At 38.6% G+C, this 12,853-nt stretch overlaps 1 protein-coding gene across 1 annotated transcript; it reads left to right on the forward strand.

Annotated features, from left to right (window-relative positions):
- Positions 1–4,737: 4,737 nt before the first annotated feature.
- Positions 4,738–11,711, forward strand: gpr157 (G protein-coupled receptor 157). Its single transcript, XM_073469431.1, has 4 exons — positions 4,738–5,242; positions 8,660–8,873; positions 10,259–10,453; positions 10,931–11,711. Exons 1-4 carry the CDS (start codon positions 4,866–4,868, stop codon positions 11,147–11,149), a joined length of 1,005 nt encoding a protein of 334 aa, XP_073325532.1. The 5' UTR covers positions 4,738–4,865; the 3' UTR covers positions 11,150–11,711.
- The last annotated feature ends 1,142 nt before the right edge of the window (positions 11,712–12,853 follow it).

The raw sequence follows: 12,853 nt of genomic DNA on the forward strand, positions 1-12,853 counted from the left end.
ACACGTTTTGAGAGTCGAGGCTCTTTGCTGCTCCTGCTGCTGCTGTTTGCCATGTGATGCAGTGAGGCAGCTCATTCATTTAGCAAGCAGGGTGTTGTTTTCACTGGCATTCCTCAATCCTGTATTAGGGATTACATCAAGCCCTGTGCAGGAAGGAATTCCTGTCATCATGTGCTCAGTGGAGGCAGCATTTGGCTTGCCACAAAGAGACACAGATGCAGCCGTTTGGCCACTGAAAGGAGGCCAGGTGCTCCTGTGTTTGTCAGTGGACGTCACTTGTGTAAGAGAGGAGCAGGGAAATAAATATTTAGTGATGGTATCAGCAGGGCCTATTGTTTCAAAACTTAGATCAGAGCATCACCAACAGTATCTAAATTCTTTCTTTGACATTAGATAAGGTCAAAATGCTCCAACCACCAATCATGCAAGGAATTTCCAGTTATACAACCAAAAATGCGTCATAAAATACACTAAAAGCGGACATGGGGAGCTACAAATAGCCTTGCTGCGAATTCTAACAGTGAAGGTACACCCAGTAGAGGACGTTCATCCATCTGTGTTTTTTTCCAAACCTCCCTACGGACACCTCTCTACCTCCTTAATAATTCCCTGTTCCTTCATTTGCTGCAGATCGCTCTCTAGTATCCATGTTGTCCTGTCAGCAAAGCAGAGTCCACAGGGAGAGGGCAGTATGGAATGGTCAGCCGGCCCAAAAATAGCACTGCAGCGAGCAAATGCAACTGATAGCAAGGGGGTTTTAGCTGTTGTCCCTTAGGTACACAAGCACACAGACACTTGCATTATATAGTGCTCATGTGAACAGATAGCCACGCCAGATACACACACACACACAAATAGATGAGAGCTAAATCAAACTGAGCTTTTTGTTGCAAAATCATGAGTCATGGCAAGTCTATTCTTAGTTCGGGGGTGTTTGTGTTTGCCCAAGTTGTGTGCACTTAAAGTGATGCTGCAAAAAAGGCTAGAGGAGTATCAAGAATCTGTTTGGGTACAAGCTTTGGGTCACTCTGGGCAGTGGAGCATCAATGCACCGCAGTTATATAAAGCCGAGTTGGGCAGGAGAGAGTGCCTCTTTAAATCTTAATCCAAGATTTCCAAAGAGAAAGTGAATCCAACCATATATTTATTTTCATTTTACATCAAAATGTATCAGGCCAAATCAGTCTTAATCCATAAAACAATTCTTATTCAATCATTATTTCCCCATTTCTCTTATAGAGCTTCTGGCTATTGGCATAGGACCACGCCACCCCCCAGGGGTTTTAGTGTGAGGCCGTTACCTTCCAACCACTGCACCATGAAGCTGGGCATGAAAAGTGTGAGCGTCCGCAGTGCCAGACTCACAGGTGGAAGTGCCACGGCAAAGACCAGTCGGCAGGTGCAGGGACGGACGGTTGGACGTGGCTCCTGTGGGTGTTTCTCTGGCAGTGTCTTAGCTGGTTGTTGTGAGGAGTGAGAACGAAGCAATCAGCAAGTATACTGCCGCAGAAATTCTTCGCAATAAGAGGCCCTGGGATCACAGCCGGCACAGGGAGAAAAACTGCATTATCAGCATTGTAGCAAACATGGATCCTGCTGCTACTGTAAGTTCTTTACATATGTGTGCTGATACTGTAGAAATTAACAAGAGCAGTGGACCTGATACACAATTAACTGAAGATAGATCAACTAAGAGAGCATGGCCTTTTTCTTCACAGCCTCTACAATATTAACAATTGGATGAAAGAATCAAATGTCTACACGTTGTGTTGTATTTTTATTATCCTCTGCTGCCATCTTGTGACTGAAAGCAACCTCCCAGCATGCTTTTGTTCATTAAACACTGCAGCAATTTGTAAAACCTACATCGTATTTTTTTTTAAGTCTAAAATCCCTTTCACTCAGGAAAAATGGCCTGGCTCACAATGACTTGGGATTCCTTTTAAGTTGTAGATGCATGTTGTTTTTCATTTTGCTTCATGGATTTTAAGTACTTTTTTCTGGATGCTAACACATTAATATTAAATATGGTTGATTCTTATTTATCAGTTGCAGCCTAATAATGTCTTCGTGTCATTAATTATTACTGTAAAAATAAAAAGGGGGGGAAATTAAAGTTACATAAATTTATTCACTTGCCTCGTTTGTTTTCAGAGTACACACGCATTTAGTTATTATGGAAAAACTTGTGTTGTTGCACTGTGTAAAAGCACTTTGAGACCCTTGAAAAAATGATGTTGCCATGCGAGCACAGTACAACTAATGAGTGCAGATGAGGCAGAACGGCCTGGATGCCAGGTGCACACTAATTTTGTTTTTCACTGAGCGAATGCAGACACAGCTGACTGTATAGTGCGCTCCTGATTTAAGAGCCAAGAAACCCCTTTTGCCTTTTAGTGGTCAATTTATTGTTAACACTTGGACAGTTTTGTGTATTGTAAAACTGATGCTGATAATAATGCAGATGTGTTTGCAGTAGACTGCAGGAAAAAAAAGACAACGCGCCACTGCATTGCTGCAAACACAAAAAAAGGGGTTGCATTTTTATGGGCTGCAGCAATGCAGAAGCATTAAAAGCCTGCTCTCACACAAGGAAGCTGCTTTAGGGCTTTACATCTTTTTACATTTCTTCAACTCTTTGGAAAACCACAATTATAAGGCCACCAAAAAATGAACAGCTGCTCACGGCATTACTCATTACTCAAAATGTCACAAATGCTTACTTTATGATGGTGGGCCCGTAAGCCCAATGAACTGTTTGATAACGAGGAAATTTACTTTGAGGCAAAAGGTGACCACCAGCAGCACATTTTAATTAAATCTGCATTATAATTTCCTTTTTAAATTCCTTTCATTGCCCCAGAACGCTGAGATTGTTCCTGTTCACTGAGGGCGACAAACTCAGGTTTTCCTACAATTCAACGCTTACATACTGGATGGGTAATGCGATGTGTTACTGTGACCTGCATTTAAAAAATGAAATATGAGCTTCATCTGCATTGTTTCTGATGTGTTGCATTGTTTATCTGATGTTTCAGTTAGAATTCAGCCAGTTCATGCATTCATGCAGAATACCTTAATATTCTTAATACAGTAATTAGTGCTGAAATGCTTAGTTAACAATTGACAAAAAATAATTGGCAACAATTTTTATACTTGATTAACCATTCAAGTTTTTTACTGAGCAAAACTGACAATCACAGTTACCACTTTTTTGTGTTTGTTTTATTGAACCGTGAATTTAATACTTTGAGATTTTGCAGAGGGTCGGACAAACCCAGTAATTTTAAGACATCACTTTTGGTTTCTTAGCAATTGTGAGAGGCATTTTATTCTCAAGAGGGTTTATTAAGCATGTAATCAAGCCAGTTAACCCCAAAATTAATCGAAAGATTGATCAATAATGAAAACATTCATTAGTTGCAATCCAAATTATATTTTGGAGGACAACTACAGGTGCTTTCATAAAATATTTACACACATGAATAGACTATGGAAATGCCCTGTTTTAGATTAAAACTGAGCAAAAACTTAACCGGCTCCAGGCTTCCACTTATTTTCAGAAATTATTTTACAATTAATTAATGAATACAAGCCACCATTAGTGCTATAAAGGGATGCTTTTAATGTCTTAGCTTTACTTACTTCACCTGATGAGGTTTTTATGTACTCTTATTCTCTTTGTGCTGCGATTCTTTTCTATTTGTACTATTTTAAGTTATTTCTTTTTCATGACCCTTTGATTAGCTTGCACTTCTGTAAATACCTTTTAATGTAACACTTTATAATGAATAAATAGTAATAATTCATTAAACTTGTTAATAGTTAAAAAAATTGTTTATTGTAAAGTTGCAATTGATGTCTATAATACTTTGTAAATGGAAAATAAACACTGTGTATAATCATCTATAAACATTTTGACATTGCAACTGATGTTTAACCTTTACAAATGCTTAATACTTGTTTATGTCATTTAATTGTTTGTTAAAGTGAAATAACTAATAACTACAGTTTAATCAACATAAGTTTACTATTTATTTATGATGGTTATTTAAATGGGCGGAAAGCAACTAATTACATCCACTCAAATTACTGTAATTAAGTCATTTTTTGGGGGTACTTGTACTTTTGTTTGAGAAGAATACTTTGTACTTTTACTTAAGTATTATTTTAATACCAGTAGTTTAACTTGTAATTGAGTAATATATCAGTAATGTAACTGTGCTCGTACTTGAGTACAGTATTTCCACAACTGTTAAAAAGTGTTACCCACTTTTACTGCATTGCCAAGCCTTAATTAGGAATGGGACAGTTATAATACTGTTTTATGGGCACCTTTTTCCTATTTATATGTGAAAATCCAATAATAATAAAAAAAATCAAATGTAATATTCTGTAGTACTTAACTGCTCTCTGTGTTAAGTGTGCCTGAAATGTCAGATGGCACAACAGTTTAATAAAAAACCATGCATGGGAAGGAAAAATACAGGTTGTCATCTGTTTTTGTGTGATAAACTAGCTTTACCAAGGCCACACAAGCAAAGGCCATTAGACTGAAATAGACTTGAGTCTATGAGTCTGCCCATGACCAGCTGACTGACTTCTGCTTTTGGTTCCGGATGGTGCAACGAGAGAGAGAGAGAGAGAGAGGCGGGGAGGGAGGGGTTAAACACTGAAGGAAAGTTTGTTTGGCTCCCTTAAGAGTAATGGACGAAGTTTGTGAAGTCATAAGGCTCGACTCTGTTTTAAATGCCTCCTACACGAAGAGACTGTGAAAGTTTAGTCTTCTCGTCGGAGGGATGTTGTTTGACAGAGCAACTTTTGTACATGAGGTGACCGTAGTTCATATGTAATCGCACTGAACGATGGCAAATGGAAACCAAACAGATGTGTACTTGTCTGAGCAGGTGATCGTTTTGTTTTCGTGCGCGCTGTCGTTTCTGGGCTCCTCGCTCATCATCCTCACCTACATTATTTGGTCAGACTTGAGGACGACTCCGAGGAAGCTCCTGGTTTACCTCTCGGTGTCTGACTGGCTCTCCGCCGTCTCATACGCATATGGAGTCTGGAGAGTTTTTCGCACCAACTCGGTGGACTGCATCGTTCAGGGGGCGATATCGACTTTCGCCAACACCAGCTCCTTTTTCTGGACGATGGCCATCGCTGTTTACCTGTATGTTTTCATCGTGAGGTCCAGCCAAAGAGTCGCTGACAGCCTGGTGTTGTTTTTCCACCTCGTCAGGTAAGTGCGTAGGTTGGGTCTAAGTTAGTTTTCTTCGTGACTGCTATGCTAACTATAGGCTATTGTTATTTTTGTTGCTAGCAACTAGACAAGTCAAGTTTACGTAGTTAGCTTCGGTGAGACAACAAAAAATTAAAGCCCCCTGCTGCCTGCTTCATTAAAACCGAGAGTACACTAACTTGTTTCAGCTTAGTTCATGTGTTAGACTGGCCTAATTTATTCATGGAAAATAATAAAGACAAGTTTTAAGGCTATAAAGTTAGCCTCGCAGCTATCGCAGCGCCAAGGACAATGTTTCCATGGCAACACGGCCAAGGAGTGTTCTGAGCCACCGCGCGCAGAGTAACCTTCTTAAAGGAGCTGGCCTTTTTTCAGATAAACACACTGAAAGGCAAGTTATCGCATTTGTTCAAGTGAAATTAAAACAAATACCCGTTTGTTTGTTTTTATTATGTCAAATGCAGATACTACTAAACATCTACATGCAAAAACTTGCTTTGAGGCAGGTTAACTTGATCTTGAACTGAGGTCTCCAGATAGTGTTTTTTAAGCTCCATCTCTCAGTGGGACATCAATGTTATCACAATAATCACACTTAAAGTTACTTCCCAGTTGTTTATCTGCTTTGGCAAAGTAGTATTGCGACTATATGGAGGCTGCTGTGTTTGCTAACTAAATGGCCTATTAGATCTAAATGAGTGCTGGTAAAGAAACCTTTATTTATTTTTTTTATCGCTGTAGGCTGTTTATTATCACTTTAAAATTACAGTCTAGTCCCATAATGATTTAATTATGTCTCACAACGACATAATTATCTTTAATGTCTTTGTAGCATTGTCTAAATCTGTTTTTTAATTAGCAAGTTTATCCTACAGCACCTTTCAAATACAGGGCAATTCAATGAGACATTAAAACAGGATATAAAACAACACATAGCAATACTGGAATGGCACTCAATAGAGTGCATACCTCCGCCAAGGTCCAACAGTCCCCTTTAATTCAATCAAACCTAATCCCACACCGAAGTGAAAAGCCTGGCTTGGGGAGTAACAGAATACATGTAACAGGATTATGTAATCTGGATACAAAAAAAGGGTAACCGTATTCTGGTTAAGTTACAGAACTTCTTTTTTTAATTGAATTACAAATACATTCAATAAAAAAGACTGAAGATTACTAACAAAAAAAAGATTGAGATACTGGTTGTAACAATGCACATGTGCACACACACGACAACACTTCACGTGTCTCACACAACATCACTCTGGTCTGGAGTGAAAATGAATACCTGTATTAAGATTGAATAAAAGTTATCTTATTTATATTTATTTTCTCAAGTCTTTTTTGCATATGTTTGGTATTGAGGTTATCCAAAAGTAACGGAAAGTAACCCATAACTGCTTAAACATAATTTGAGCTCACCATATATAGGATCAGCATTAAATTGTATTTACTCATAGATACCTGCCACCTAAATAGGCCTGATCCATGCATTATTCCCTGAGAAATTAACAAAGATGTCGCAAAACTCCCTATGTCCTGATGTTAAAGAAAGTGAGAGAAGACCCATCCCTTTTTCTAGATCTGCTTAAAAAGTGAAACAGCAGAATGAAAATTTCAGTGTAATAATCACAGTGCAAGATATGGATGAATAATCCCAAATTTAATTTAATAAAATGTAGTGGCAAACGTGAAAGTTGAGAGAGAGTTGGAGCAGAACTTGGGCTATCTGTAGATACGTGGAGCATAGAAACTGAACGCTGCTTCCCCATGTTAACATCAAGCTGTTCTCTGCTCCCTTACGTGTTCTTTGTATTACACCTCTTACAGGAAGCAAACATTCAGATTTATTTGTTTATGTTGTTGAGTGAGTAACACTTGGAAATTCTCTGCAACTGCTTGTCTCACTTTCATGCAGGTGATGAAATTAGATGAAAAAGACATGGACTGACATCAACAGGGGGGAATGTTTTGACTTGGTTGACTGACATGGAATTATTGTTGCCCTCGTCTACTGGTTCATGGAAATTGTTCTCACTTGGTGCAAGAGTTGACTTAAATAAAACTCTGATTCATTTGTACCTTTTTTTCATATCTAATTTAAAGTGACACTGTAGTCAAATGTAACTAAAGTAGATGAGTAGAAATTACATAACTCAAATGGAAAAGGAATATATAACATTAATTTTGCCATTTTCATTTCATCATGTTTGCTCCTGTGTTTGCTATTGCCTTAAGATAAAACAACTTTTTAAATAACAATTAGGGGAAGTCAGCTCCCTTTAATCATCACAAAGGAACAGAAATTTTGACATTAACAAGATGTATTCCTCTTTACTTTGAATATATCATACTTAAACAAATTAGATTGCCATAGTTATTAGATTTGGTCATTTAAATTACACAAGATATACTACACAATGTAGGTAGAATTTGATTTGTCCCTAAATGAAGCAATATTTCTTTATTTTTAAGCAGAATTGCCACCCAAACCTGATGAGCAAGCAATAATATCATGTATGTTTTTATGTACTAAAAGTCATTAGCCACCACAATTACCAAAACAGTGAAAGATCACAGCCACACAACTCTTTAGGATTGGGTTTTTCAGGATTAAACCCTCATAAAACAAGCTTTCACTGTTTAACAACTATCTATATGAAGGAAGTTAAAAGGTTAAGCAAACCACTTGTTCCATTATAAGCTCCAGTCTACTTTGAATGCTCTGAATCAGCACATACGTCCTCTGTTGTCAGCTTTCCTTCTGCACATTAATGAGCTGTCCATGTTGATTGTGAAGATGTGAGGAGGGAGTTGATTCACTGTGCTCGCTGTATAATTGATCTATTTTTGGACACAAGAACATTTTCACCCCTGGGTGCGCCTCGCAGCAGCGTCTGTGGTTGTTGTCATTCTGATTCTGTTTCTGTGAATTCTCAAATGCTCCATTGAATTGAAGATCGCACAACAGAGCCATTCATCAAGGGATGTATGCATAACACACACACACACAAATAACAAGGCCTTAAGCACTGTGGTATTTCCAATGATCAAGCTTATACTGCCTTGAAAGTATTCTTTTAATTTGGTGTTTTAAGAGAGGAGGCATTACTTCAGGGGGAAGCGGAGCAAACATTGTCCTACAAAGTGTTGAAATCACTTTGTGGTTTTATGATGCACAGAACACATGCAACACTACTGGTATGACTCTGCACTGACTCTGCACAATGAACTATGTAACGCCAACAAGCCTTAAGCACAAAGTAATCTATCACATGGTGTCACATGTCTTTGCAGTGTTAATGCTGAACCCAACAAACAATTACTTAGAAACTTTGTGGAGATGTTTAAAGATAGGATGTTTTGTTAAACTTTTGAGGAAGTCAAGTTTAATCTTCCGTCTGTTTTGTGCTCTAGCTGGGGCGTTCCACTGGCCATCACCGTTGCAGCCGTGTCCCTGGGCAAGATTGGCTATGGTGCATCAGAGGTGTCGGTGGGCTGGTGCTGGGTCACTGTTGGTGCTCCTGACGGGGTCCTGTGGATGTTGCTTACCGGAAAGATCTGGGAGTTCATGGCCTATCTCACCCTTCCCGTCCTCTACATCCTGATCAAGAGACACATCTACATAGCGGTGAGATCCAAACCAGGATTTTACCAGTTCAATGCTAGCTCTTATAGTCTTACAGCGGAGTCATGTATTTAAAGGATTTCCTTTTCTGTCAAATAACCTGTCAAGATATAAATATAAAACACAATTTAAACCAGAAAGTACTCAGAGATAGGGCAACTAACAATTATTTATTATTATTTATTCTAAAATGTCAAAAATGCGCATCACAATTTTCCCCAAATAACATCTTCAGATTTCTTTTTTTATCCAACCAACAGTCCGAAACCCAAAGACTCTTCATTTATGATCATAAATGAAAAAGAAAAACAGCAAATACTTACATTTAAGAAGCTGGAACCAGCAAATGTTTGACATTTTGCTTGAAAAATGAATGAAATGATTGATCTACTATCAAAACAGTTGGCAATTCATTATTTTCTTTTGATTAATTAATCAACTTAATATTGCATCTCTTCTCAGAGAGCACACACCTCAGCCATAGTAATGATACACATGTCTGTTTATTTATCAAACAAATGCACCATAGACATTAGGATTCATCATCTGGGCACAGACGTTTACAAAATTTCATGGCAATCCATGTAATAGTTGTAAAGATATTTTACATAAAGGTTACCAGCATAAACATCAGGTTAGTCTGCATAATATGGTACAAACAATAAACTATTAAAATCATAATGATGTGGCATTTGTTGTGATCTGTACCAAACAGACACCTGCAGAACAAGATTTGTAGGCCAGGGCATCTCTGTAGCGCTCCAGTACTTCATTATAATGGTGTTTTGTCTCACATTTTACCTTCATCAAACACGGCTTTCTGTGATTTAAAAATTACATTTGGCCGTATTATGATTTTTGATTATATTTCGATTAATTGTTCAGGCCAAAGTCAGGGGGTGACAGAAGTTAGATAGATTCATCCTCTGAGGACCATGAATGTCTGTAAAAGCATTGTACTCCATCAAATAGTGTTGAGATATGTCAGTCATGACCAAAGTGGTGAACTGAACTACATGGCCATTACTAGAGCTGTGCTGCTAGTATGGCTAAAAATCTCTGTCTTACTATATTAAGAAATCCTCTTAAAAAGTCATCCATCTGCCTCTTGATCCACAACAAAAAATTTAGGTTTTTCTTCAGGACATGAATTTCAAATTTTATTTCAAATCTATTTACAAGTTTTTGAGGACAACGCGTAAACAACTAGAACATAAAAGCAAAACCTCTTTTGCGGAGATGGTTTTTCTAATCTGCATAAACATGTCTGCCTCAAATAGCTGTCATGTTGAGACTACATTTTAAATGTCCTTGATGAAAACATCTCATTCTCTTTATTTATATTCTTTTTTCTGCTTCATGTTTCACAAAACAACTGTCTGACGCAGCATGCTGCCTTGTCCGAGTACCGTCCCATCTTAGCCAACAGGCCGCAGTCACACTCCTTCTCCTCCATGGCTGATGTGAAGCTTACACTCATTCCCATTATCTTCATCGTCCTGCGCATTTGGAGCACAGTGCGCTTCATCCTGCTGCTAGCTGGCTCTTTGGCCAGACAGCACCCGCTGCTGGTCACTCTACATGTGAGTTAATCTGTGGTGTACTCCTCCTGCTCAGTGCATCTTCATCCTTTAGATTGCGTGTGTGTGTCTGTGTGCATGAGTTGTTTTGGGCGTGTGACAGCACATATGTATGGGTGTATACATATTTAACTTAGCATATGATGGTGTGACTACATGCTGTCAAGCCTGTGAATCATCACGCCATCATTGTGAAATGCTTCCTGTGTAAATCATATTGTCACTCAGAGCGTGTGTGTGTGAAATATGTTTATTTGATATAGTAATAAAATATTTCATAGAAAAAATATTGTATAAGTCAATTAAAAAAAATATTGTAGTAAATAAAGATATTGAATGTCCACTTGTTACTGTCATTAGCTGCAATCATAATATGATATTGTCTTTGTCATTTTTAACCCATTAAAGGACATTTTATTCCAATGTGATAATTTATTGCTGCCATTCTCCCCTTAAACACTTTATTTTTGGACCCTACAGGGAATTGGCAACACCTCCCAGGGAGCAGCCAACTGCATCATGTTCGTACTGTGTACTCAGCCTATCCGCACGCGGCTCTGCACCGCGCTCTGCTGCTGCAACAAGTGTCGGGCGGAGGTGCAGTACTCGCATGACGCTACTCCGAGGCTGCTGCCAGGACAGGACACCTCCGCACACACAGAAGAAGACGGCACCAGTCAAGTCCGGACTGATAGATGATACTAGACTCTGGAGGTCTCTGCTTTACATTGAGCCTCATTACAGGAAGTGCCTGCAGCGAGGGTTGGCGGTTCTGCAGGTGTATCCACATGTGCGTGTGTCACTGGAAAAAGCCAACATGCCTGCACTCTGGGTGATGAGGTTGATGCTTCCTGACTGTATGAATATGTTGCACACAAATATTGTAGTTTGATAGATGGGTGTTATATCAAACTCCGAAGTGCAGTTTTAGTTCTCTTTACATGTGTTTTGGTGGCATTTTGAGCACTTGTGCCTTCTGTGAAAGACCATTAGCAGCTTTATTTATCATGTACTGTGTGGATTCACTTACATAAAAGTTACTTACATTCTGAGGTATCACTGTGAGATGAATATTCAGTTTTCACCTTGTTTACTGAGTTTTCAAGTATTGTAATAATGGGAAAATGTGTGTGAAGGTATTAAGTTGTAACAACTCTAGAATTCTTACTTGAAGTGAAGTTCTTTTTATTGTTATTGTTACTGTTTCACAGAAAGCTTGAAGTGATAACTTATGACAATTAAAGTCTATTGGCTGTGAAAAGTTAGCTGTTTTCTTTGAAGAAATTGCACAAAACAGACTTAATGTGACTTAATGTGTTAAGCTAAAGTTCACATCAGTTATAGAGGATTTGCAGCAGGAAAAAAAGACTTTATCAATATAATCATTCCATTCCTGTATTCTTAATCTTCCCCGTACTGTAATCTGTTGTCGATCTGTGTGCTCAGTCATTGTTTTTTTAAAATATGGCTCAATACATTTCATGTTCTGGAGCTTTATAGCTATAAGAAAGGAAATCTTTATTTAGTGGAGGATGCAGAACAAAATGCCTCCAGCCACCTCAAGTTGTCTGTCCGTCCGGCCCATTCTTGTGAACGGAAGAACGCTGTGAGGGAATTTCTTCAGATTTGGCACAAATGTCCACATGGACTCAAGAACGAATTTATGGGATTTTGGTTGTCAAAGGTCACCGTGACCTCATGGCATCCCATTCTTTTGAAGGCGATATCTCAGAAACGCATCAAAGGGATTTCTTCAAATTAGGCACAGATGTCGTTTAGCTTCATATCCCAAAGGTCAACTTCACTGTGGCATCATAATGTGCTGCTAAAAATGTTGTGGCCATTTTTCAAAGACATAGCTCAGGAGCAGCAACTTGTGACCGGTGCATGGAGGCATACAACTGCGGTGCGGTAATTCTAGTCTATGAATGTTTTGACATTTATTATCTAAAGTGGAAACCTGTCACTGTTATCCATCGTAACCCTAACCCGCTCAAGCTGACCATAGCTGCTGCTCCGCTTCTTCTTTTGTTCCCGGAAACTGCTAACCTTTTACAGCCATCGTTGAAGCAAGATATTGATTTTGTTTTTTTATTTTGAGTATATTATCACTTTAAATGTCCATTGTGTAGGATTTAGGCGAGCTTTTGGTACAATTGGAATATGATATTGATAATCGTGTTTTTTATTAGTATATACAACAAGAATATTTTATGTTACCTTAGAGTGAGCCTTTTATATCTACAGAGTGAAGTGGTCCTCTTCCCTGGAGGCCGCTGTGTTGCACCGCCGTGATTCTAAAGTAGCCCAGAACAGACGAACCAAACACCGTCTTGCCTTTTTTCCAAACTCTTGTGCCCACTTTAGAAGGGGTAAAACAAAGGGTATTTCATTGGTGGCAAT

The sequence above is a fragment of the Pagrus major genome, chromosome 7 (assembly GCF_040436345.1).
Source record: "Pagrus major chromosome 7, Pma_NU_1.0".
Taxonomy (NCBI): Eukaryota; Metazoa; Chordata; class Actinopteri; order Spariformes; family Sparidae; genus Pagrus; species Pagrus major.